Source organism: Tursiops truncatus, chromosome 8 (genome assembly GCF_011762595.2).
Source record: "Tursiops truncatus isolate mTurTru1 chromosome 8, mTurTru1.mat.Y, whole genome shotgun sequence".
Lineage (NCBI taxonomy): Eukaryota > Metazoa > Chordata > Mammalia > Artiodactyla > Delphinidae > Tursiops > Tursiops truncatus.
The window spans coordinates 71,895,282-71,922,952 of NC_047041.1; the positions used below are offsets into that span (position 1 = coordinate 71,895,282).

General features: G+C 49.3%; 1 protein-coding gene across 12 annotated transcripts in view; it reads left to right on the top strand.

Moving 5' to 3' along the window:
• NAV2 (neuron navigator 2) overlaps window positions 1-27,671 on the top strand; it is an 854,704-nt gene that overhangs the window by 427,006 nt on the left and 400,027 nt on the right. For 3 of the 12 annotated variants that reach the window (XM_033862621.2, XM_073808685.1, XM_073808688.1), the window contains exon 1: window positions 26,445-27,509. The exons of 1 other annotated variant lie outside the window; for it this stretch is intronic. In XM_033862621.2, the coding sequence (XP_033718512.1) occupies window positions 27,252-27,509 (258 nt within the window). In that variant the 5' untranslated portion in view covers window positions 26,445-27,251. Of the gene's footprint in view, window positions 1-26,437; window positions 27,510-27,671 lie in introns of those variants that run through there. 8 more of the 12 variants (XM_073808684.1, XM_073808682.1, XM_033862619.2 and 5 more) reach the window with 5 other exon arrangements.

The window sequence follows — 27,671 nt, forward strand, 5'->3', positions numbered from 1 at the left end:
AGTTGGAAGACCTGGGTTTTAGTGGCTGCTGTCCTTGCCTTTTATACATGAAATGGGGGTGTTGGACTAAAGTATCCTTTAAGTTCCTTGCAGTGCTAATATTTTGTGATTCTCTGAGGAGGCAAGAATGCCCTGGATTTGGGGGAACCACCAGCAGTCTTGTTCTGGGACCCTTCTAAGCCTGTTAAATGGGGCCAGGCAAGGAGAGGGAATGGTTTTGTCTTTCCTTCAAGCAGGGTATTCAGGGAGCAGGAAGCCTCATGGCAGCAGCTTGGGGATGAATGTTCAATGATGTGTTTTCCTAAAAGAGAAAAGGGAGATGTTGGACTTCACCCCACAGTCCTGCAAGCCCTGTACTTGCCCAGCGTCCAGACTGAAGAAAGAGCCTGGAGTCGGTGACAGAGACATCAGTAGTTTAATGGACGGTGATCTTACACGTCTGTAGCAAGGTCCTGGAGCGACACCCCACTGTGTGTGGCAGATGGCAGGCAGGACGTGGCAGTTGTCTTTACTTCTGGGGGAGGGTGGGTGGAGGGATTACCAGTTATAGGAGGAATTGACCTCAGGTTGGCTGTCAGTTACCAGGGAAACCAGTAGAGGAGCACGCCCCTCACTGCCCTTTTGATAAGCTATCAAACTGGAGTTGTTCTGATCTAAAGATTAGAACAATCACTAGCTGGGGTCGGGGGCAAGTATGTAGGCCTTTACTGATTAGGCTCTGTGAATACGAGGGAAGGTCAGTAGGGTGTAGGTGAAGCAAGCACTAGTCGAGCAGGGGATGTACAGAGAGCAAGAGAGCAGCCATCTTGGGTGGCCTGACCATACAGGAGAGTTGGGTTGCCTTTCTCTTTCACTGCTGTGTCCCAGCAAGGTCTGGATTGTGAATGGGCCATAATTTGGGGCAGAGGAAAACACTCAGTGCTGAGCTTAGCCAGGTCCTCTGTGCTGGTGTTACTGGTTGATTTCTCAGCCCAACGAGCCCATCCAAGAGGCCTGTGGGCAGGACAGTCAGACTAGGGCAGCGATGCTCCCTGGAGCACACTGGAGAGCATCTGTGGGTCTCCACTGCCCCGACCACAGTGGAGCACAGCTGGTTCTGCCTCTTTTTGGCTAGGTTGAGTCACTCAGACCCTGGAATCCCAACTTCACTCCACAAACCAGCACAAGTACAGGACCACATCTCACAGGTCTCCTGGGAGGTGAGACAAACAAGGATATTCAATTGAATCTTCAATGATATAACTTTATTAAGTTTAAAAGACCAGACTTTACACTGATTAGCTTGTCTGCTCTATTTTTGACATTAAAATATCCTTTATTTTACCAAAAAGCAATAGTGAATATAGATGTAGCAATTTGGGTGGTTTAAATTTCCTTATTTAGGAATATTAAATAAAAGTTAGCAACCTGGCTTCCCTGCTGTTGCAGTGGTTGGGGGTCTTCCTGCCGATGCAGGGGACGCGGGTTCATGCCCTGGTCTGGGAGGATCCCACGTGCCGCAGAGCGGCTGGGCCCGTGAGCCATGGCCGCTGAGCCTGCGCGTCCAGAGCCTGTGCTCCGCAATGGGAGAGGCCACAACAGTGAGAGGCCCGCGTATGGCAAAAAAAAAAAAAAAAGTTAGCAACCCATGTATGTTCCCCCAGTGCTTTTTAACTTGCTCATTTGTGAACTGTAAACACTGGAGATCACTGGCATAGCTTCTCAGAACATTCATTTCTTCATTTATAAAGTAGGGATAATAATTAGTTCTATTTCCCTTGAAGGGTTATTGTGTTGGAAAAGTGAGGTAACATATAATCTGTATGTCCCTGAACTCAGTTTAAAATAGAATTATACTTTCTTTTGTGTCAACTATTACGGTCTGAGTTTCCTTACTGGACATTAGCCCTTGTGACAATGTCCCCCCCATTATTTCTGAGGGGTTTCCCAGGGCGTTGGTTTACATGTGCTCCAGAGAGAATCCCGGGGGTTCTTCTGTTCCATGGTCCCCCTTTTGTGCCCACACCACAATCTGGGTTAATCCCCTGTGTGAGGTCACCAGTTAGCTGGCTCAGCTGTCATCACTGCTGGCTATCTCTGAGAGCCCAGGGGCGAAGGGGAAGTGCTTGCCTCAACCCAAGGGTCAGTCTGGGTTGCTCTCACTTCTCTGAAGAGGGGCAGGCACTAAGTCATGCCCCCTTGAGCATTGCCTAAATGTTGATTATCACCAAAACTTGCTGCTTCTTTGAGCTGCTGCTGCTTCCGCCGTGGTAAACAGTGGTGGCAAGGCGCTGCCCGGCTCCTGGATATATCCATGTAGCCGAGGGCAGCTCACTGACCCCTAGACCGTTCACGGCCTCTCCAGACAGCAGGTCTGGTGCAACTCCCGTGGGCACCAGGGTGAAAAACACATCTCCTGCATCCCTCATCCAGTCCAGAGCTTCACTGCATTTCCTGAACCTCCGGGACAATCGGCTGTGGGAGCACCCATTCCCTTCAAGGGAAGGATCCTCCCTGTGCTCCCAGGCTGGTCTTATCCCTGTGGCCCAAAGAGCTACTGGTTGGTACATTGCTGCAGGTTGGGTCATTATAACCCATGGTGCCCCAGCACGGTGGCAGGTGGCAGGGGTTCACTGAGTGTTAATTTCCCATCCTAAGTCCTTCACTCCATAAGCACAGGTTCAGGCAGGGCCAGGACCTGCAAATCCATTTCTCAGGGAAAGCCAGAGATTCTTCCTGTGGTTAATGTGGGGTTGGGGTGAGAAGGGAGCAAGGCAAGGAGTGAGGGTCTGACCCCAGTCTGGACCCTCAGAGGAGGCCCAGCCATGAAGCCCACCCCGGGCCCTGCGTCCACAACAACCCCAAAACCTCCATGCCCAAAGGCCAAGCTGACCTCTCAGCTTGGTGTGTTTGGAGGACTTGTCCTGTCCTCTCCGTTCAGAGTTCTGCCATCTGACTTTAAATCACCTTAATTTCCAGCCTAGCAGGAGTTTTCCTCTTATTTCAAAGGCCCATATCATCCATCCAAGGGGACGAGTTGAGGAAGAATCCTTGGGAATTTCCAGACCCAGCAACAGGGGTGGGGGGGGAGCAGGCTTCCAGCAGCCCTGCTGGAATCGGGCTCATGGCGGCACTCCTTCCCATCCTCTACTTGAGGAGGTCTGCACGTGCAGCCAGGCTGAGGTCAAGCTCTGCAGGCCCCAAGATGCTGTGAAGGAAGAAGAAGGAAGAATGGAGGGAAAGGGGGGCAGATCCAGGGCCCCCATAAAAGGCCATGCACTTAAATTCCTACATTCTGCAAAGATCTATTTGGTGCCTCTAGACATAAGACATGTCCCTGCCCATTAAGAGCCCATTGGTCCATCTGGGGTTAAAAAAACCGCCGTGCAAGGCAGAGGTGGCTGTGGGTACAGCAGGGACTGTGCCTGGAGACCTGGGAAGCAGACCTAGCTCTGCCTCTGGGTTGCCGTGTGACCCTGGGCAAGTCACTCTCCCTCTCTGGTCCTCAGTTTCCCCAACTGTCCGGTGAAGATGCACCAGCCCCTAAGGGGCCCTGCTGCTCTGGCCGTGGGAATTGAATGAGGCTGCAGGAGCCCTCCCACTCTGTACCACCTGGTGCCTTTGGACCTGGGCTCACTCTCAGGGCTCTTTTCTAAAGAGCAGATCTCATTATGTCACTTCCCAATTTAGAACCCTGAGGCGGCTTCTCACATCCAATAGGATAAAGTCCACAATTCCCGGCGTGGCTTAGGAGGTCTTACACACTCCCCCTGGCTCCCTGCGTTCCACCAGCACCAGCCCCTTTATTGTCCTATTCCCCGTGCCCATGCCCACCCCACCCCAGCACCTTCCCACAGGCTCTTCCCTGCCTCTTCATTTCTCTTAGGCCCCTGTGATACGTTTCCCTTACTTCTTCTTTGAATAACCCATCCCTTGCTTGTCATCCGCATAATTTGGTGTCTCTCCACCCACTGTCTCCCAGATTGTGAGCTCCAGGAAGGCAGGACCCTCTTTGTTTCCCGCGTTGTCCCCAGCCATGTCCCCTGTGCCCTGATGAAGACACCAGGAGATCTGGGTGCTGGTCCTTGTCATTGTCACCTACTGGCTCTGTGACCTCAAAAAGGTACTCCCTTCTCTGGGTCTTACTTTTCTGTCATAAAGTGAGGGGGCTGGACTGGATTATAACACTTAGTCTTTAATGGGTGCTGATTTTTTTGCCAGGCCCTGGGCGAAACCCTTTATATGCAGTACAGGTAGTTCCTACAGCAATCATATGGGGCCAGCTCTGTCTTTAGCCCCATTTTACAGATGCGGAAACTGAAGAGTAGAAAGCTTATATCATTTTCCCAAGGTCACATGGCTACCAAGTAACAGAATCAGGGTTTGAGCACAGGTTTATCTGTCCGCCTCCAAACATTCAGCTCTCAACCACTTTGCCTCTTGTCTAAGGACCTCCTGACTGTATTCCAGGAGGGTTAGTCTGCCCAGAGCCTTAGAAGGAGCAGCGTGTCAATACAGTGCAGGCCTTCAGCCTCGCATCTTTGAAACACTGGCAGCTCCAGCAGCCCAGTAGCAGCTCTTAGCTGTATCAGTAGGTGAGAACCAGAAAAAGAGTTAGAAAGATTCCTTGTCCAGATAGCAAGTCTCCAATTAGAGCCTTCCCTCTCACCCTGTGCTAGTTTTCAAATTTAAACTTGCCCTGAAGTAGCACATGTATTCAGAGGAGAGGACACATTATACATGTAGAGGCGAATGCATCATCTGAAAATGAACACACCCATGGAATCACTACCCTGGTCAAGACATAGAACATTACCGGCTACCAGAGTCCCCATCAAGCCCTCTCCTAATCGTTACCTTCCAGGCCCTGTGTGTTTTGTTTTTTTTGTTTGTTTTTGCGGTACACGGGCCTCTCACTGTTGTGGCCTCTCCCGTTGCGGAGCACAGGCTCCGGACGCGCAGGCTCAGCGGCTATGGCTCACGGGCCCAGCCGCTCCGTGTCACGTGGGATCTTCCCGGACCGGGACACGAACCCGTGTTCCCTGTATCGGCAGGCGGACTCTCAACCACTGCACCACCAGGGAAGCCCCAGGCCCTGTGTGTTTTGATCTGAGGGTATTTCCTGGAGCTATGGAAAAAGACTGGGAGAAGAAGTTAATTTTCAAATTATCCTTTCATCTCTAGGGAAATTGTAAGTCTGCAGGAAGGAGGTGGAGGAGGGGAGGAAGGAATTCAACACAAGTTGTGCTAAATCTTCAGACATGGCAAATGCTGCAGGTTCCAGAGAAAAAGGAAGAGTGACTTGACGTTCTTGGACCAAGTGTGGTCTGTGTGTGTGTGTGTGTGTGTGTGTGTGTGTGTGTGCACGTGCGCGCACACACGCGCACTGTGTGAGTGGTGTAGGACGTTGCTAGGTGGGAAGGATGCGCGAGGAGGCTGTGGGATCACAAACGATGAGAGCCTTGCCCTATCTGCAGGGTTAGAATCAGACCTCAGTGAGGAAGTCCCAGTCAGCTGAGTCTAGGAGATTTGACCTAGAGCCTCTGTGCCTCAGGCTGACCGCCAGCCTCCATCCAGATGAGATTGCTGTGGACTCGGCACTCCAGGTATGACTGCTGGGGGAACTGCCTTCTGGTTTCTTCAGAAACCGTGGAATGGGATGAAAGGTGGTGGACCCACACAAACACCTCGCATTTGGGGAGGGTCTCCCACAGAGGTGGCCTGTTGTCAAGCTCAAGCATCTCTACGTGAGGGGCAAAGCATCCCATCTAGGGCTTTGAGTTGCATGATCATGAAGCCCCCAAGACTCTTGCATGAGGGTTACTGGCCTAATATTTGTCACACGTAGAGGAGCAGGAGACTCAGTAGAGAAGAAAGTCAAATGCTTCGGCAAGCCCAGACCCTGATCTAGACCTTGATCTGTGGAATTCTCATTCATCCCAACAGACATCTTGGACATGGTTAGTGTGTGTGGTTTTCTGTCCACCCTGCCACCCACACTGGGTGTGAGGCTGTTATAATGTCATGCTTCTCAGATGACACTGTAGAGTCAGGGGGTACCCAAAACCACAGAGTAAACCTGCAGCTAGCATCTTCCTGGGTATCAATTTCACTTTAAATTTTGAGAAAAGAATATAAAGGTGGTATTTTAAAAGGTAAAATGAGGATATATTATTAAATAGAATGACAAAACGTATATACCCTCTAAGACTTAAAAGAAAAGAGCCGCTGTCAAGAGGCTTTAGGTGGTCCCATTGCAGAGTGCGTCGGTCACCCGGGAGGTGTACACCTCAGTCTTTAGGGGTACTTTTGTGGACAAGTCTCAGTGATACTGATCAAAGAAGGAATTGGTATAGTGTATACAACATAGGGATATAGTTATTATCAGGCTGTATCACTGAGAACAGAGTTGGGATCTGAGTAAGGGTACTTCATTAAGTCCCCCAGTTAGCCTGGGACAATCCCAATTTATGCCTGTTGTCCAGGCATGATTATTAATAGCATCTACTTCCACTGCCAAAGGAGCCCAATTTGGACGAAGAATCATATGGTCATTCTAGGTATGAAAACCCAGCAAGATTAGGGGAGGAGGCCTGGAAGCTCAGTCCCTGGCTGGGAGTAACTCAACAGAGGGAAAGGCTTGTATGTTCCCACAAGGAGCTCCCAGAGTCTTTGGGAATCTGTTAGGAGGGAGAATCCTGATGTGGCCTTTCTCAGTGGTCCATTCTTGGTCCCCCCTCCCCAGGTCAAGACATACTTGCTCTGGACAAAGGTGTTACAATGCCAGGACAGAGTCGAGGAGGGCAGGTTGAGCCAGCCTCGGCCAGTTTCCAGAGCAGCCAGACAGGAATCATCTACGGGAACAAGGCAAATTCTAGTCTGAGAGGTCGGCATGCCAAAGTCAGTGATGTGTCAGTTCCAAGGGATGAGTACAAAGACATCATCAGGAAACGAGGCGAGAAGCCCGGAACCAGGAATGGGAGGAAAAGTTTGGGAAGAGGTGTGCAAGGTAGAAGCAAGGGTTGGGAACAGGGCTCAGGGCAAAGGCTACGACAACACAAGTGGCTGAGGGCTGGCACGAGAAGGGATGTAGCCTGGCTGGGTAGGAGGCCTTGGCCAGACAGGACAAGCCCTTCCCAGACTGCATTCACAATTGGCCAACTAAACTGCCTTTTGATGGCATCGCTATGATTACCTTACGAGTAGTTATTTTTACAGCAAAATTTATTCATGAGAGAAGAGAGGGATCTTTAAAAAGAAAAGGACTTATTTTAGCATTAACCTTTTTCAGATTATTTCCTTGGGGACAAATTAATCAGCCTGCCCCATCTGTTGTAACCAGGCTTGTCAGAGTGTGTGTGTAACTGGGTATTTATGTCATTGTAGCAACTGGACAGAATGTCTTTCCCAGGAGACTTCTGTCATGTGGGTGCTGAGTTCAAAGAGAGAGATTATCATGGTTGCCAAATGTGTGACAGGGACCGTCATATGGGGATCAGGCAAATGCTGCAGAAGAACCTAGTTTGGCCTTGTGTGTTGACTTGATTCACTTATATCGATTATAACGCTTGCCTTTTTCCTCCCTATTTTTGCCATCTAACACTCTTAGGCTGCCTCTCTGGGCCTTTCCCCTCCTGGCCAGTCATGACTTCATGGCCAAAGTCTGGAGGACCCCGAGTCAGGGTCAACACACCTGTTCCGAATGCTTGTTCCCAGCATGCAGCAAGAATATTGCACCGTGGCTGCTGGGTCTGGTACCCCTTATCCACAGTTACGGGCTGGGAGGCCAAGGGAACAACTAACAAGGGTGCGGTCCTCTGGGGTTTTGATGTCAGCAGTGTCAGGGAAAAATTCTGGAGCCTGGAAACCAAAAGCAAATGTGGCAAGTTGAGAAGAAGCATCCCTGGCAGATCGGGGGCTGAACACATGTGTAAGGAGTTTCAGAACAGCCCCAGAAGGAGTTCACGGTTTTGGTTAAGAATGAAAAGTTGGCTTTACCTGGAAGAAAATCCAGACTTGAGCACTTACCTTGGGCAACGTATGATCTTGGGCAACGTAATTAACCTTTCTGTGCTTTAATTGATAAATCTCTATCTATCTATCTATCTAAAGTTATGATGAGCCCTACGTCTTGGGGTCATTGTAAGAGTTAGACGAGACAACACATGTAAAACATTTAGAATCAGTCCCAGCATGTAGTAATTGCTCAAAAACAAAAACGTTAATTAATTAACATAAAGTTCTCAGGACCCAAAGGAGAACATACTAGAACATACTAAAACATATGTATCAGTTCCCCACTGTATATGACTGTTTTGAGTGGGATGGATGCAAAGGCCAAAGTGAAAACAAAACCTTCCAGGGGATGTGTCTGGGAACCTTTGTTAAAGGAGCAGATTCCAGTCATACCAGCTGGCATGAGGGAAAACTCCTGCAGGAGCTTTAAAGGTCTTCCAGTCCAGGTTCTTCATTTGCAGGATGAGGAATTGGCCCCAGAGAGGGGCAGTGACTTAACTAAGGTCACAGCAATTTCAAGGCAGCATCAGGCATAGAAGCCACATCCCATGATTTTCAAACTAGGGTTCCTGCCGTGATACTGCACAGACCAGAGTTTTCTTTCTTGGGGTCTGTTCTGCTATAGCCCTCAAAGCTGGCCTTCAACCACGGTGAAGCCAGGAATCCTAGGGAATGGCCTAGGCCAGGGCTTCTCAAACTTTTATATGCAAATGCATCTCTTGGGGATCTTGTTCAAAATGCAGGTTCTGTTTTAGTAGGGCTGGGTAGGCCCAAGAATCTGCATTTCTGACAAGTGATACTGCCAGTAGGGATCAGACTTGGCCTAACAGGGCTCTAGGCCAGCGCTGTCCAGTAGAAATATCATATGAGCTGCATATGTAATTTTAAAGTCTCTAGTAGCAACATCAAAAAAAGAAACAGATGTCACTCATTTTCATATATTTATTTCGCCCAGTATATCCAAAATATTCTCATTTCAACATAATAATCAGTATAAACATTATTAATGAGAGATTTTGCATTTTTTTCGTACAAAATCTTCAAAATTCAGTGTGTGTTTTACACTTAGAGCGCATCTCTGTTCAGACTTGCCATACTTTAAGTATGAAGTCGCCGTGTGTAGCTGTTGGCTACAGGGCAGTCAGAGGCAATCACTGAGTGGGTCCCAGCCCCATACCCCCTTTCACACCAGCTGACAGTGACCATCATCTTGGGTCTTCCTCTGGCTTCCACGTTGGCAGGCCCACCTAGCCCACTCTTGTACCTTTTTCATGGGTGAGGATGGCACTAAGCCTTGAAGAATAGCAGCCCAGGCTCCCACCGTCCAGCTTCCTGTGAATACGACAGGAAGTCGTATTCACAGGAATACGTCAGCCTACATAGGGTCAAAGTAAGAAAGGCCAAAACCCACCTTCCCTGCTTCATTTCTGGGTAACCCTGGGTTCATCTGGTCCAAAAGACCTCAGTGCGACTGGCACGGTGGTGTCGGAATATACAATTAAATGCTTGAAAGCTTGTGTGCTCTGTTCTCAATTAGAAGAGCGGGGCTGAGAATACTTTCCATACGGCTCAGGCCCTGCCACTGTCTGGCCTGGTCGTTGGAAGGGTTTTCTGCAGGGTCAGCCATGACGGTGAGAGACACAGGCCGTGATTCCGTGGCAGAGCGCCAGCGTGACATCTGTGGGCCCTCTGTGACTTCGGGCGCAGTTCTTCTTCTGCCAGAGAGACATCAATGGATCATCTGACAGCTCTGGCCGTGCTCACAGACTCGCTGGGAGAAATCCCCGCCCCGGCTCAGGGCCTCACTGTGGAGGTTTCGGGTCTTGTCTGAGCCAGAAGGAAAGCTATAAGCTTCTCCCCCAATCTGTGACTTGCAGGTGACTCAACAGGCACTTCTGTTCACACGTACCCCCTGGAAACCCATGTCTGAGAAGCTGGGACATTTGGCTTCTCAATCAAATGTTTGCTTTTGCTTGCTTTTGTCTGAGAAAGCTCATAGCTTGGTGCTACCTAATGCTAAACATATGAATATCTGGAAACATCTAAATATGTTGTGCTCTATAGACAAAACATCTACACAGGGATGGTCTGATTAATGGAGTTTTCCAGTAAAGCAGAAACTGTTCCTTGTTTCATTCCTTATGGTTGCAAATCCTTCTAAACTTGGATTGACTTATTCCCTGCCTCAGTAAGTGGAGGGTAGTGAGCAAAATCCAGTTTTATCTAATGTTTGGGTATCATTATTGCCTCCACAGGCATTTTTGCGTCTTGACAGTATAGGCCATTATATTTCATTCATTCAATCGACAAATATGTATTGAGTACCTGTCATTGTTCTAGGCTCTGGGGATACATCAGAAAGAAACCTCTGCTCTTATGGAACCTGTATCCAAGTGTGTGCGTTTGTGTTGAGGTGAGGGGAAAGACAGGGATGAAAAATAAACAAGCAAATGACAGGTAAAGTCTACCTGGTGGGAAGTATCCTATGTGCTATTGCACACTTGATGGGGCCCAAACTGAGTCACAGAACAGCCAAGGCTCCCCAACAGTGGGCTGTCCCCCACCCAGGACAGATTTTGTTCCCTGCTCAGAGTCCCTGCTGCCTGAGAACGTGACCAATACCTTCTGTCCAAGCTCAACAGCTCCCTGGTTACCTGTGGCTGAGATTTGCCAGTTAAGCAGATCATTTGGTGCCCGCCTGCTCCAACATTTTCAGATTCATTTTCTGTCACTTATCTGCCACCGTCCCACCTCTGCCTGGGCCCTCGGTTTCCTCTGTGATTGAAGCCATGACTGCACGTGACGCTCACTCTCCACAGGGTCCCCTCGTGATGGGAGGGGAGGGGATGATGCGTTTGGGGTGAGATAGCAGATGGATTGTGTGCACCGTAAACTTTCCCCATGGTCATGAGGTTGGAGCAGTGATAGCTAGAGGAAATATAAACAACAATTTCCCATGCACTTTTTATGTCTCTGTCAGCCAGGAGTGCCACGCCGACATGCGCACAGGATTCATCTGTCCAGTGTTTGACGCTGAAATGTACCATAAAATATACCACGGCCCTTCAAAGAGTCGATTCACAGCAGCCTGCTTTAAGAGGTCACCAAAGTGGCCTCTTTTTTTATTTCAGGAAAATAAAACAAAAATATATTTACAAAACATTGCCCTTGGGGGAAGTTAAAAACGTTTTTCCTATTTATGATCTGGTCCTTTTCCACTTGACAAATATTGCTTGCTCTCCTCCACCCACAACCCTGCCCTTCCTCCTGTTTTAGGTGGGACCCCGGTTCACATGGTCTTCTGGTGAAATAACAAGTGTATCTGTACCCAACCCCAGCCCAGTAGAGCCCAAATGCCAGCAACTGAGGGGACGTTTGAGGCCAGCACTATTCTAGGAAGGGGACAGAACAGAGAAGAGACACTGATTTGGGAAGCCACCAGAGCAGGCTGTGGTCTTCATTAGAAAAATGTTTTCATTGTAGCTGGTGAGAGAATGTTAGGAGATTGGACCTATCATTGAATATCATTAGGTCGATCCATATGAAATTATCATTTTTGAGTCAAAAATAGTCATTATTGGCAATGTCATCTGGTTCCATCTGAAAATGAACAATAGCTACCAGTTATTGATTCCTGCTTGTGTGCCAGGCATTGAGCTAAGCACTTGATAGCAATTATGTCAATTAGTCTTTACAGTGACCCAACCGAGTGGTGTCTGAAGTTGGTTCCCCAGGGGTGGACTCTAAGATGAGTATTTGTGATTTATTAAAGCAGTGCTCCCAGGACAAAAGCAGGACAAGGCCAGGGACGAAGCCAAGTGAGGATATGTGTTTTGGGCAAAGTCTCAGCCTCATCCTGCGTCGACGTCTGGAGCTTCAGTTACTCCTCAGGGTTTGTCCCACCTCAAGACAAGTGAGCCGGGCTTTTGTGTGCCTGCGGGCCATCTCTGGTCATGGGTGCCCTCAGGAGTCCATGCTCAGACTCACGCAGCTCTCTGCATACCTGGGTGAAGGGTCTCCAGTAGCCCACGTGCAGCCTCTGAGCAAGGTCACAGGTGCTGGCCAATAGAGGCAAAGCACATGGAATCCGAGGGAGGGGAGGGCCACAGAAATGGTGAGGGGGCCCTGGGCCTCCAGGCAGAACATCTTTGGAATCCACTGGAGGTAGGTATTAGTTTCATCTCCATTTCACTCGGTATTAGTTTCATCTCCATTTCACTCATGAAGCGACTGAGATTCAGAAGGATAAAAGTAACCCAGCTCCTGCTACAAAGAGGTAGGACCAGAACTCTGCTGTCCTGAATTGGCCACTGTCATCCTCTCAATGTCAGTTCCAATGTCCTTGGTCACCAGGATCAAGCTGGTGGTGCCCGGCTCCTCCTTCCCTTAGAATGAGATTTCAGAGCCTACTTGCCTCATGCAGATGGATTTGGGTGGCAGGGGGTGTGCGGAGGGGGTGTCGCCCAAGTGAGCGAGAGCCATAGCCTGTCAAAGTCCATTTAGCGGGAAGCTGGACTTTTCAACACATTAGCTCTCCCCTGTGCCTCTCTAGGTTGGAAAAGGGGCCTTTCCGGCACGCAGCATTGTGGGATCTGCTCACATGTCCCTCCATAGTCCCTGGAGCCTGTCCAACCACTCAGGGGTGCCTTGGCACAGGCAAGGGTGACCTGCTGCTCTCCAAGGCCATGGCCGACGGTAAAGCGCTATCCAGCGTCACTGCCTGAGAAGGCTATTGCTGCTGTGATCAAGAGCTCACCCCCAGCTGAGCCAGGCCAAGGGGCACATGGGCACCAGAACACCTGGTGAGGGGGATCCCCTCCAGCTGCTTCCTCCCCCCTCCCTCCCCCAGCCAGGTGCAGTCACTTGCCCTTATTTAGCAGCCCAAGGCGGCCTTCCCGAGGGAGCTGAGTCAGAGCTCTCCAGCCGAGGACCTGCCATAGTGGGAAAGATACAGACTCTGGAGGCTGGATGAGAGTTCACAACCCCCATTCATCCACTTACTAACTGGAGTGGTTATTTAACTTCTTTGGTTAAAGAAGTGGTTATTTAACTCCATTCTATCATCTGTAAACAGGAAATAACAATACTCTACCCCGCAAAGAATAAATGAGATGTTATCTGTCAGTGCCTAACACAGAGTGGGGATCTGAGAACTGTTTGGTCCCAACATTTTTGCCTTGGCTTTGCTGGCAATGCTTCCTGTCCCATTACCTTGTCTTAACTTTGCGTCATTGTGTGCATTTTATTTCAACCTAGCTGCCCTGGGCTTGCTTGGGTGCAGGGTGCAAGCCAGAGAAATGTGTCCTTTATTTTCATGTGTTTTGAAAGGTTTTGTCCCTTCTGGGTTTCCATCTGAGTTCTGTCCAAGAACACAAAGGGCCTGCTTTTTTTTTCCCATTGATCTTGACTAATGCACAGCTAGCACCTGGCGCTCTTCATTGAATTCCATTATACTCCATATGCTAATAGCTCCTCAGATGAAGCTCTCTTGGACAGCACACCACAGAGAAAAAGCAAAACGCTACAAGACACTGAGATGATGGGTCCTGCCCTGCTCCAGCCCTCTCCCCCATACATAGAAATACTGTCCTAGTTTTCAGCAGCCTAATTGAACATCAATCACTTAAGAAAAAAAAAAAACCCTGGCTTGCCACCCACACCATTGTGCTAAGAATAACTTCTCTCCCAGCAGTACAGCTGGTCAGTCACTTCCCAGTGTTTCCATCTGGAATTAGGTGTGAGGATTCAAAAAGTGCATTTGTCCATTTTGAGTCTGCAAGCTGGCATGGGCCCTGAAACTTGAAGTCTGACAAAAAACCAAGAAACCTAGAGTAAATATCCAAACACTTAAATACCCGAAAACCTGTCTCCTGTTGAAAGTCTTTTTCCCTTTTGTGTGTTGTTTGGATCTCATTGAGTCTGTTCTTCCTAGTTTGTCCAGGAGTCAGTTTTAAATACTGACTTTATTTACTGAGATATGGCTCCGTTGAGCTCAGCATCTCATAGTTGAATTCTCAACCAGCAGGACTTCTCGATGAACAGGATCCTGGGTTTACTGATTCCAGGCTGAAATTGGGTTTTTGGAGTGACTGGCTGTCTGGCTTTGGGGAAAGGATCATTTAGCCTTTAATCTTCCAAATAAATAAAATCATCCACTCATGCAAAATCTATTTCCAGAATGCCAGCTTTTTGCCAGGCGCTGTGCTACGTAAGCGGCGAGGCCGTGAAGGACACACAACAAGATGCCTTCTCTACTCTGTTGGAGATTACAGTCTGGTACCAGAGATTCCCTAACCCTGGCTGCACGGTGCAGTCATCCGGGAGCTTTGCAAAAGGACTTTTTACGTGTATTTTCTTCTTTAATCCTCACAAGAATCCTACAAAATAGATACTGCTATTGCAGTCATCTTGAAGATGTGGAAACTGAGGCACAGTTGGGTGAGTCACTTGCCCAAGGATATTTAGCCTCCCAGAAATAGAATAGGACCCCAGGCGCTCTGCTTCCTGAGAGCTGTGCTAACCGCTGAACTGTCCTGCCTCTTCATGTGTGGAAGCGTGAGAGGGGCTGGCATGTCTGGAGATGGCTGGGACATGTGACAAAAGAGAAAATAGGGAGAGGAAGCTGGAGAGGTGGGTGAGGGCAGGGCAGGAAGGGCCTAGGGAACCCAGACTAGAAGACCGGGTTTTATCCAGTGGACAGGCAGAAGAGCTGCCGCCTGTACCAATGAGAGTAAGAAGGCATTAGCTGGGGGGCTCGGGATACATTTCTACACAACAGAAAGTAGGTCAGTGTTTTGGAAGAGAGCGCGGAGGCGCAGGCGCTCTGCGATGACAGTCAGCTCTGACAGCAGCTCCGTGCTGCGTGGGGAGGAATGTGACAAGGGCCTCCTTCTCCTTCCCCGTCCACTGAACTCTTGCTTCGACATGTTATCTGGACCTCAGGGGTCAGCCCCGGAGCAGCTGGCTCTGTGCCTTCCCTCCCTGAAAGCTGCATGACCTACCCAGCGCCTGTGCCCACCAGAACCTTCCTACACAGCAACCGGCTCATCGGAGCACAGGGCTGAGCGCTGTGGGGGTGGCCACGGATGAACCAGAAACCCGCGTCCTGCCCATTATCTAAGCCAGCACAGAGGCTACCTATCCCCTCAGAAGCAGTAGGTTGTAATAGTTACACATGAGCCTGGGTTTGAATCCCAGCTCCAGCATTTATTTAACTATGTGATTTGGGGCAAGTCCCTTGGCCACTGTGGAGATCAGTTTTCTCATCTGTAAAATGGGGTGGCCGTTCCTACCTCTCAGGTTTGCTTTTTTTTTTTTTTAATTTATTTTATTTTTGGCTACGTTGGGTCTTTGTTCTGTGCGCGGGCTTTTCTCTATTTGCGGTGAGCGGGAGCTACTCTTCCTTGTGGCGCGCGGGCTTCTCATTGCGTTGGTTTCTCTTGTTGCGGAGCACCGGCTCTAGGTGCCGGGGGCTTTAGTAGTTGCAGTACGCAGCTCAGTAGTTGTGGCTCGCGGCTCTACAGTACAGGCTCCATAGTTGTGGCACACGGGCCTAGTTGCTCCGCGGCATGTGGGATCTTCCCGGACCAGGGCTTGAACCCGTGTCCCCTGCATTGGCAGGTGGATTCTTAACCACTGCGCCACCAGAGAAGCCCTCTCAGGTTTGCTTTAAGAATTGTAGATATCATTCATAAGGCACCTGGTAAACGTGTCTATGGTTCTCAGTAAATGGCAGCTCTTATTATGCCCAGTTAACTGCCATTACCGTATCCTAAGCCCCCGTGGGTCTGGAGAGCCCAGGCTGAGCACCCTCTGTTTTGCAGCTGAGAAAACTGGGGCCTAAAAGGGATCCGTGGCTTTTCCAGGGTCACCTGGCATCTGAACAGCAGAAGGGAGCAAGAGGTGCCTGTGAGCGGCCTCACTGAGCAGGGGTGAGAAGTTCAGCTCAGGCTTGGCCATGGTCACTCACAGCCTTTGCTCTGATTTCCTCTCTCCATGATGGCACAGAGACAGCCTTTCTGGAAGGGTTGCGTGTACGAATAAGCTGTCATTCCAAAGTGCTGAAAAGTACGCCACAGGTGCCAAATCATGACTCTCCATGGATTTCAACACCTCCATTGGCATTCCTTCCTGCCAGATGCAAACTGCATGAGGACAGTGTGCGTGTGTGTGTTTGTGTGTGTGTGTGCACGCGTGTGTGTAGGGGATAAGGAAAGGGACGAGGAAGAAGAAGAGCACACAGAAAATTCCAGATTTTCCAGCGCCTGTTTCCATACCTGAACCCCAGTACACTGTGGCTTAGCCCCCTGCCCTATTACTCAAACAGAAGTACTCTCTTTCTTCCCAGGTCCTCTGCAACCTACTTTCAGCCACCTGTTGGAGGAAGGCGTGAGCCATTTTGCTGAGAGGCAATGATTTGCCCAACCTTCAGTCAACAGAGCCAGGGACTCAGTCCCAGGGGGCTGGTGTCAGAGAGGGCGTGGAATGGAAAAAGCATGGAATTTAGAATCAGACAGTTCAAGATTTGAATCCCGGTTCTGCTGCTTCCTAGCTGTGTGACCTTGGAAAAATGACTTCTGAGCCTCAGTTTCTTCATCCGTAAAAGGGAGAAAATTTGCATTATTTGGAGACATTAAATGAGAGGCGTACTCTGGCCCATGACTGTTTCATTCCCACCCCAAACCCTGCCCCCATCCCAGTGGCTTTCTGCACCCGGATTCCCACCGTGCCTGGGCTGGTACTACGTGTTGACTTTAACTGTGGATTTGGAAGCGTCAGAGAGACACCAGTATGAAGAGGTGGCTGCTGAAAGCAAAGCCTGCCTCCCCCAAAGAGGCATCTTCCTCGGAGAGGATGGCCTCGGTGCTTCAGGCGTTTGGGATAAAAGCAGCCGTTGTTGGGGGCGACACCCACGTTTGACATCCCGTGGCAAAAGAATGGTGCAGTACCCTGAGTGGGTGTCTTGGATATGACAGATATGCCCATAGCCTGATTGTGTACCTCTCTACTAACTGGGTTTGGCAGGAGGCCAGGTGAGGAGAGGGCAGATATGAGCTGGGGCTACAATGAGAGAGGCTGGACCTCTCTGCACCTCTCTCAGCCTGCAGAACTGCAAGGGAAGTGTTTGTGGAGAGGTTCCATGACCCTCTCTCTTAGCTGCTTTTTCCTGCCTGGCCCATTCTGGGTGCCCCAGTTCTGGGGATACAGATCCCTCCCCCAGGACAGGGGATGGTGTCCATGAACCCCTCTCAGAGAGGCAGAGGTCCCCATTGGGCTCCTAGCCTTGGGTCCTGGGCCTTCACTCAGTGTCTTAGCAATGGAAATTTCCACACACTCAGATACACCCACCACAAGGGGTCATGTAGTGACTCCAGGGTAGGTGGGAGAGAGGAACTGTGGCTTGAACTTACTGTGTGCCAGGAAAAACGATCATCGTAATGGTGGTAGCGGTGACCATGTATCAATCTCTGATTTAGTGCTTTACACATATTAGTTCATTTAATCCTTCCAGCAACCCTGTGAGGGAGGTACTGTTAGAAACCCCATTCTACAGATGAGAAAGCTGAGGCATTAAGAGGTTAAATAACTTGTCAAAGGTCACATGGCTGGTAAGTGGAAGAGCTCAAAGGCATGTGATCAAACTCATGCAGTCCAGTTCCAAAGTCATCCTCTTTTCAACCACTGTACCCACCTCTACTGCTCCTCTTATTTAATCTTGCTCCAAAGTCCCAGGAGGTGGGTGTTACTCATGGCATAGGTGAGGCAACTGAGGTTCAGAGAGGTTCAATGACTAGGCCAAGGTCACACAACCAATTAAGTGTCCATGCACGTCTGTGGGACTCTTTCCACTTCACTGAAGGGCTTCCAGGAGAGCAACTGAAACTTTGACATCACCTCTTACCCCATGGGTAACAGGGAGGAGTATGCAGAGGGGGCGCCCAGGTCTTTGCACACTGCCCAGCCTTCCATCTCAAGCACACTGGCAGGCAGCCATGAAAGCCCCAACCCTGCCTCTTTGCCTTTCAGACCTCATCCCAGCATCACCCCAGCATCACTTCTCCAGGAGCCTTGGCTGCCTCGACAGTCTAGGTTCTTTATCTGCTAACATAACACTTGCCTTGCTTAGTTATTACACATCCACAGATGTGATTGTGTAATTATTGTCCATTTTCCTGATTATATTGTAAGCTCCATGAGAAAAGAACTTTGGCTCTTACTAACATATCACCAGCAATTAGCATGCTGTCTGGCATTCAGTACCACTGAACGATGATTTAAGTGAATGAATGAATGAGCAGAGCACCTATGAGGTTCCAGATTCACACTTGGCCCTCTGCCTCCATTATCCCCAATCCTGGCAACAACACAGAGAGCTAGTTACCATCATTCCCATTTTCCTGATGAACAAACTGAGGGCCAGAGATGAAATGAAGTGACCTTTGCTCAGTCAATGGGAGGTGAGATCAGGATTCACACCCAAGTTTGCCTGACGCCACCCCCGTCTTCTCTCTCCTTCACGTCACTCAGAGAAGAAACTGGAAACAAAAAAGCAGTGATAAGCGTGGAATTTCCTGGTGGTCCAGTGGTTAGGGCTTTTACTGCTGAGGGTGCAGATTCAATCCCCGGTTGGGGAACTAAGATCCCACAAGCCATGCAGTACAAGCAAAAAAAAAAAAAAAAAAAGCCGTGATAAGGGGCTCTGCTCAAGCTCTTCCTCTAGGGAAAGGAGAAGAAAATGGGGTTGTTGATACCGGACGTACTGAAAGTCAAGAATAAAGGATCAAAGCAAGGAAAGCGCTAAAATGGTCATGGGAGGAGATTCTAGCAACCTGTCTGTGATAATTCAGCAGGAAGTCAGTCTTGCAGGCCAGATGCCTTGGAAGACCGGATTCTCCATCTCCACAGTCAACTCTTCAGGGTCCCCCCACACCCCCTTGGAAAGGATAAAACCCTAAGAAGCAAATGATTGTGAATAGGAATTCATTCACCATCCCCAAATTCAAAAAGACAGTCTTTGTGGAAACGAGGAAGCCAGGGTGACATGCTTGACAGTCTTCTTTGCAGCCTTAGGGAGACTGACTGTGTTAGATTCACATTTGATGTATATGTCCAGACTGCCTTGAGGAAAAAAATTTTGATAAATGTATCAGTGAATGTCTAAAATTCTTGCACAATGTGGAGCTTCAAGAAAGATGCCATTTAAAAAAAAAAAAGACTGAATGGTATCTTGCCCCACTCTTTGTAAAACCATCTATCTAAGCCAAAAAATAAAAGAAAATCCTTGTATATTTTGTTCTCTTCCACCCTTCAAGCTCTTAGGTTTTATTTGCCTTGGGTTTGGAGAGCGAGTGGAAATCAACACAGCTGTTTATGTTTAGTGGCTTCGAATGATCTCAGGGCGCAAAAGATCCTCACGGGTGTCTCTGCATTGTTGACAGTTTTTAGACCAGCTTTCACGCAGCCAAGGGGTAGTGTGAACTAGAATTCCTTTTTACATTTGCCCAGCAGGGTTCGTTTCAGGCATACAGGGGTCTACTTTCTTCTCCATCTTCTCTCTTTCTGCAAGATGAGGACTCTGTCTTCAGGCTAGCGTCGTGGCTAATAGAGACAGCTTGGTAGGTCAGTCAGAGAAGGATTTCCTAGTGCCTCTGCTAAGGGGTGGTCTTGGCACTTCTGCAGAGGAGGATTCTATTAGGAGCTGCTTCCCTGCAAGGAAAGGAAAACAGAAAGGGTCTCTGGAGTAACTGTTCCTGGCTGTCTTAGAAGGAGGGAACCCTGCTTGTTAGTGACTTTCTTATCTACAGTCATCCCTCAGTAAATGTGAGGGATTGGTTCCAGGACCCCCTCGGATACCAAAATCTGTGGGATGCTCAAGGCGTATATATAAAATGGCGTAGTATTTGCATATAACCTACATACAGCCTCCTTCCGTACACTTTAACTCATCTCTTGGTTACTTATAATACCTAATACAATGTAAATCCTATGTAAATAGTTGCTAGGGCACGGCAAATTCAAATTCTGCTTTTTGGAACTTTCTGAATTTTTTTTTTTTCCATCTGCTGTTGGTTGTATCTGTGGACCTGGAACCCACGGATACAGATGGCCAACTGTATATAGATCGTATATATGTATATATATAACTAAACTGGATTTAACTGAACTGGATTTTAGTTTAACTAAAACTGGATTTTAATCTTTTATAGCTAACAAAGCTTTTGTCTGTTTGTTTGGGAGAGGACTCATCCCTCCTGCCTGAAAAGGTAGAGGGCAGAGATGGATATAAGCTAGCTAACTTCTATATCACCAGCATCTGGCACAGGGCTTTGTTCGTTATGGGGCGTAATGAGTGTTCCTTGAATAAATAAAAGTTTAAAATGAGTAAAGATACTTATTTGAAAAATGAAGAAAAGCTTCATGGAAAATTAAGTTGAAATCAACCATAATCCCAACCCTTTAAAACAGTGATAGAAAAATAAGAAGGAACGACCAGAGTCCTAACTTGCTCCTCTGAAATAACCGCTATTATTAGTGTGATGTGATTCCTTCCTTCTCCTTCCCTTTATAAACATATTTATTTATATATATGTAAACACACATAAACATATTCACAAGTTTTAACAGTAGCCAAACATGTATGTAAATAATAACATAAATACCCCCATGACATACTTTTTTTAAAAATAAATTTATTTATTTTTGGCTGCATTGGGTTTTCGTTGTTGTGCATGGGCTTTCTCTACTTGCAGCAAGCAGGGGGCTACTCTTCGTTGCGGTGCGCGGGCTTCTCATTGCGGTGGCTTCTCTTGTTGTGGAGCACAGGCTCTAGGCACACAGGCTTCAGTAGTTGTGGCACGTGGTCTCAGTAGTTGTGGTACACAGGCTTAGTTGCTCCGCGGCATGTGGGATCTTCCCGGACCAGGGCTCGAACCCGTGTCCCCTGCATTGGCAGGCGGATTCTTAACCACTGCTCCACCAGGGAAGTCCCGACAAATACATTTCAAATAAAGGAAAAAGAACCACAAAGTACATACCAAAGTTCTACATGATTATTTTTGTTATCCATTGTTGAGATTTTTCATGCCAGCACACCTTTTCTGAATACAGACCTTCATGAGTTAACTGCTCCAGGCTCTCCTCAGAGAGCCCTGAACCCTGAGCACCCTGCATCTCTCCCAGGGCCAGGAGCCCCTCTGCTAGCAGATGCTTACCAGGCCCTGTGCCTGGGGCAGAGTCAGAGGGTAGGCAGGAAGGCTCACAGGAGGAAAGCAGTAACCCAAAGAGGAAATGGGTGGAGGGAGCTTGGAGCACCCTGGCTCCTTGCCTGGGGGCCCGCACTGACCAGAGGTCAGGCTGCTTGATGCCGTCTGCATGGCTGACTCCCAGGCAGCATTTGGGCAATTACCCAGCTGCCTTTGGGCTGCACAGGCAGCTCGACTGGCTCAGTGTGTCTCTCAAAAAGAAGATCTTGCACAGAAAGTAATGGAAGGCCTGGGTTTTTCCAGATTGTCCGTTCACATTGATTAAAATTGTCCAGGTTCTTGCCTCGTCATCCCCCACTCTAAAGTGCCGAGGGAGCAAAGTCTTTGTAGCATTTCTTAAAGCGGCACCTTTCAATTTGCCTGCCCCCGGGAGCTTTACTAACAGACAAACGCTTGGACCCATCCCCAGAGCCTGATTTAATTGGTCCAGGGTGGGGCCCAGGCAACCCTGTGTTTTCAATTCTGCAGGTGACTCTAATGGACAGCCGAGGCTGTGAAGCCAAGTGTGAGAACTGATTCAGAGTCCATGAGCGCTTGTTTAAAATGCAGACACGCAGATTCAGAATTCTAGGTCTGTTGGGGATGTCCGGTTAGGGTTTTGCTCCTTTAACCCCCAGTTATTCTAAAGCTTCTATTGGAGTGCTAGTTCTACTACTTGTCATTTATTTCCCTGTTTGCTTGCCCTGTTCTCTCAGTTTTTCAGTTGTGGAAAAGGGCAACCCTCAGGCTGGAAACAGCAGTTGCATCATTCTTTGAACCTTGAGAGCAGGGAATGGGCACTTATTCTTATTTGCTCCCCGTCATAAGGCCCAGAGCCTGGCACATAGTTGGCTCTCAGTTTATTCATTGAGTTAATGATTGAGCCACACCATATCAGATAAACCAGTGGTTTACCATATATTTGTTTGACATTTAGTCAGGGCTATTGCCTCAAACACCTGTAAACACACACACGCGCACACACATTCACACATACTCCTTACACTCCTTACACACCTGCAGGTAGAAGCCACTGTCTTCAGCTCTCAAAAAACCACCCAGAGATTACCATTGGGCATACTGATCTGCACACATCCATCTGGAAAAAGGTAGATTCGAAGCAAGTGGACAGGGTGGCAGCGGGGTGAACAGACTTTCTAAATAGCTGTTCTAAGGTTCTTACCCCAGCTTCTCTGCAGTCTGAGATGGGTGGGCTCTCATTTCAGCCACTACCGAAAGGTGAGCATTTGTGCCAGTGCTGAGATAGGTGTCATAAGTTGCCAACCCATGCCATAAAAAATTAAGGAACATTTTGCATTTTTGAAAATCAGCTAGTCTGATTTTCTTTTACTCTCAAATAAATTCAAGAACGTTTGCTTTTTCTATTATTCTAGGGTCTTGCAACATGTTCCTTCTTCATTTATAGTAGGGGTCTCCAAGAGTCTGTTGATTCTTTCCCCAGATTCCTGCATTTTTGTGTGTGTGTGTGTGGTAGGCTGGGGTTTAGATGTTTCAGGCTCTCTTAGGACTGTCTTCTTGGGAGGTCAGGCGCAGCCAGGGGTCTTTAAGTCAGATGAAGGATGGGTTGATGGGGCTGATCACTTGCAGGTCAGCTCCGAAGCCCAATTTACACTCAGCTAATCACCAGTGGCTGATGTATAGGATCAGAAAGCAGTACAGCTGGCACATCCTGACCTGAGGATGGTTCTTACAGCCAGAGAACTGCCAAACTCTTTGGATGATGACCCAGTGGTCCTGGGAACTTTCATAATATGTTTCAAATTGGGAGATTTTGAAAGTTTATAGTCCAAAAGAGAAAAAGAGAGAAGGGTTGTCAAAGTTGGGATTTAAAATAGTGGGCCGGGACTTCCCTGGTGGCGCAGTAGTTAAGAATCCGCCTGCCAATGCAGGGGACACGGGTTTGAGCCCTGGTCCGGTAAGATTCCCACATGCCGTGGACCACCTAAGCCCGTGCGCCACAACTACTGAGCCTGTGCTCTGGAGCCAGCAAGCCACAACTACTGAGCCCATGTGCCACAACTACTGAAGCCTGTGTGCCTAGTGCCGGTGCTCCGCAACAAGAGAAGCCACCACACTGAGAAGCCCGCGCACCGCAACGAAGAGTAGCCCCTGCTCGCCGCAAAGCCCACGTGTGGCAACGAAGACTCAAAGCAGCCAAAAATAATTAATTAATTAATTAAAAAAATAAAATAAAATAGTGGGCTATCCACAGTGCATATCATTTTTTTAAAAATAACGTTAAAAAAAACCCTGGATAGTGTGTTCTTTCCAAAGCAGTTTGCCATAATCTGAACCAGTGACTTCTTTAGCTGCCAATGCTTGCCAGACTTATTGATTTAAAATGACTTCATTCATGTTAACACAGCATCTGTGTGGAAGGAGTAACTTTATAGGACTTTTTTTTTTTTTTTTTTTTTTTTTTTGCGATACGCGGGCCTCTCACTGTTGTGGCGTCTCCCGTTGCGGAGCACAGGCTCTGGACGCGCAGGCTCAGCGGCCATGGCTCACGGGCCCAGCCGCTCCACAGCATGTGGGATCCTCCCAGACCGGGGCACGAACCGGTGTCCCCTGCATCGGCAGGCGGACTCTCAACCACTGCGCCACCAGCCAAGCCCTATGGGACATTTTTTATAATTTGAGATGATCTTATTTAAGGAGGAATCTTGCAATTATCTCTTTTGCCTCAGGGAAAATATAGCTTTTTTTCCCCCTTTGTCTGGTTATAATGACAAATTATTTTGCTTTAAAGAAGGAAAATGAGGGAAAGACAGAAAAGATATAAAGGGAGATGAAAAATGTTCCAGGAAAGAGCAAATAAAATTATTAAAGGGATGCAGAGGCCAGGAAAGAAATTTGGAAGTAGACTAAAAGATTCACTCCTTTTCCATCAAGGAAGATGAGAAGTTAACAGACTTTAAATAAGTCACATAAGGTTAAGGTGAACGGTCATATGTTTACCAAATCCTAGAGTATTAGGAAGAGGTACTTTTCAAAAAAGAATGCATTGTTTTTCATATTAGTACATATTTGAGGGTCTCAGAATCCAAAAAAAATGACCTTGGTACAAATATGATTTAAATGGGAGATCCAAGATGGCAGATACATAGCATGTATGTCACTAGGTCTCTTTCTGTACCCATGACAGACATTATTAATTGATCAGGCTGCTGTTTCCAACTTAACTAGATACATGCACCCTTGGAATTCTTTTCAGCACAGTGTGACAGAAAGTCGGTTAGCTAGAGATGGCCCTTGAGATGAGCCCATTTTGCTACCTACGGATTAACCTTACTACTCAAAGTGTGAGCTCCAGACCACCAGCCTGGGTGTCCTGTGGGAGCTTATTCTGAAACCAGAACCTCAGCCCCATTCTAGACCTACTGAATCAGAATCTGTATTTTAGCAAGATACATAATTCTTATGTATATTAAGGTTTAAGGGGCCCTGGAAGAGCACTGAATGCATGATATATTCATTAGGGTGGAAGCTCTGAAACTTCAGAGTGCATCAGAATCACTGGGTTAAACACTTGGTAAACCTAGATTGTTGGGCCCCAGCTCCAGAGCTTTTGCTTTAGAAGATCTAGGGTGGGGCTTATCAAACAAGCTTCCAGGTGTTGATGCTGCTGGTGGTGGTCTGGGGACCACAGTTTGAGAAAAACTGCATTAAGGCCATGGAAATACTTCGGAATATCTCCATGACCTTTAAAGTCAAAGACTGCAGTATATTTCCATAACTTTCCTTCAGAGGGAGGAATACCTGAAATTGTGTACAAGACTGTGTGCATTTCAGTTTCGCTAGAGTAGAAAGTTGCTGCATAGAATGGGTGGAGATAAGATAGGAGAGGGAGCAGGCCAGGGTAAGAGGCCTTCTTATTTCTTAATGCTGCTTTGAGAGATTGTTTTAAAACTTTATTTCCTACGATCTGGATAATGACAAATCAATGCTATTGGCATTGAAAATCAGGCTATAGGGTGGGCATACTGTGAAAACCTGTATCTCAGAGCCAGAGAAGAGAAACAGCTTATAAACAGAGATGACTGGGGGGGGGGGGGGGGCGGTTTGCAGAAGCAGTAATTTAATAATAGGGATAATAATACCCAACTTACTGGTCTCTCACATAGCTAAGTACCTGTGCTAAATGACTGTAATGAACGATCTCATTTAACCAAACAACAGTATATTATGTATATGTAATCAAACCCCTTCCTTACTCCCAGTGAGAACCGAAGCTTTGTAAGGATGTATGTAGTCAGAGAACTTGCCCGATTTAAATCCAGGTAGTTCTACGGGGGTGGGGGGGGGGGGCTTCTCATCTATGAGGGGTCTGGCTTGCCTGTGTCATCTCTTCCAACTCTCAGCGAGGAACCCATAGAGCACCTGGGACAGGAGAGAAGTCCTCAGGTGAATTAAAGTCGAGGAACCTGTAGGGCCAGTGAGTCCGAGGTGCGGACAGGGAGGGGCTCCTACATGAAGCGCAGCAGAATTTAGCCCGAGCCCGCCGGGGTCATGGAGCTTCTCCTGGCTTCCTCCGGCCAGTCTGTGGTAGGTTGCAAGGAGGAACCGTCTTGGGGCGGGAGGCTTCGCGGGGTATTGTATGTGCCTATAAATACTTCAAATAGTTAAGTGAAATGTGCAGCCTTTGAAAGCTGGAGAGGAAGCTATTCGGAGGCCCCCCCGGCCCGCCTGGAAGAGCTGGCAGAAAAGAGAAGAAATGGCTGGCGCGTCCTTAACGCGGGAGACGAGGAACGGCCCTGCCCAGACCAGATGGGGGGCCGCGGGGCTGCAGGCGCGACTCCGGAAGCCTCAGACCGTTAAGGTGACCAGAACAATTTGAAAAAGGAAACAAACTTCCCCGGAGCCGTCCCCGCGGGGCCCCGAGGCGGGCGCTTGCGTTCGAAAGGGCATTTTTCAAAAGGTTTCAGGGACGCGGGGGTGTCAGCCCGCGGGGGAGCGCGAAGCCCGAGCAGCGCTGCAGAGCGGCCACCAGCTGGCTTTGTACTTGCGGCCAAGCGTGGCCCCAGACTTTCGGCGGCGGCCCGGGAGTTGAGGCCACGCCCCCCTTTGCAGTGAGAGCCGCGGCTGCAGATTGGCCCGCCACGGACCAATCGGCGCGCCGGGGCGGCCCGGGCTGTCAGCGCGCGTCGCAGCAGCGCGGGTAGCAGCCTGTCCTACCCTGCGCGGAGCCCCGCAGCCAGCGCAGCCTTCCCGGGAAGCGCGGCGGCCGCTCGCAAGCGCTGCGCTGCCCTGCCCAGCCCACCAGCCGCGCGTCCCGGTGCCCGCGCCCCACGGCTACAGCCTTGCTGCGCTATAACGCACGGAGCATGTGCAGACCCGCAGGCGCCGAGGTGCTATCTGTCCGGCGGGCTTCTGAGCAGTGGTGACTGTCACGCGTAGAGAGACCTTTCGGGGGCTCTCGCCGCGCCTCTGCGTAGCGGGTGACACTGCGGTGCTCGCAATCAGGGCGGCAGCTGCCTCTCGGTGAAGACGTTGGGCTCCGTGCGCCCTCCCTCTCCTCACTATCGTTCTTTCCTTTCCTCAGCTGCTCGCTCCTTAGCTCGCCCGCTCACACCCGCAGCCTCCCTGAGCGGGAGGCGTGGGTCCCCGCCGCTTCTCTTCCGAAGGGGCCTCCTCACTTCGGAGATGCAGTGACAAGTTAATATGGGCGTCCAAGCCTCGAGTTCCCAGGAGGAGAATCTCAGGAGGCAACAGCTCCTGAGCACCCGGAGCCCTTGAACAGGCCGCCCAGGAGGGGCGTGAAAGCCGGCTGCAGCATCCGTCCAGGTGGGACCAGCTGAGCGCCGCGACCAAGGCGAGCTCGCCGGATTGCTCCGAGATCCCCGACCCAGGGATATTTTTTTCTTTCCCTCGGCTAGTGGTGGGCGCCTCTCGGGCCGAAGCCCGGCGCCTGCTCTGCTGCCCGCGCTGCCTTTAGCGGTCGCCTCCGCCGCCGCTGCCAGGGACGTGCTGGGAAAGCCGAAGCCCCGGGAGAAGATGCCGGCCATCCTGGTCGCCTCCAAAATGAAGTCGGGACTGCCCAAACCCGTGCACAGCGCCGCGCCCATCCTGCACGTGCCCCCAGCCCGGGCGGGCCCCCAGCCCTGCTACCTCAAGTTAGGAAGCAAGGTGGAGGTGAGCAAGACCGCCTACCCTAGCCAGATCCCCCTGAAATCGCAGGGGCTGCAGGAGCCGGCGGGGGAGGGGCTCCCGCTGCGGATGAGCGGCTCGGTGGAAAACGGGTTCGATACCCAGGTGAGAGGTGCTGTGTGCAGGGGCACTGTTCTGGGAGAAGGGTGAATGCTTGGTGGTGGTGGTGGTGGGGGGGGGGGGGTTGGCATGGCCGGATAGGGGACAGGGCTACCCTGTGGGCTGAGAAGGGAACCGTCCCACTTAGGCCGGCAGATTGGGGGATGC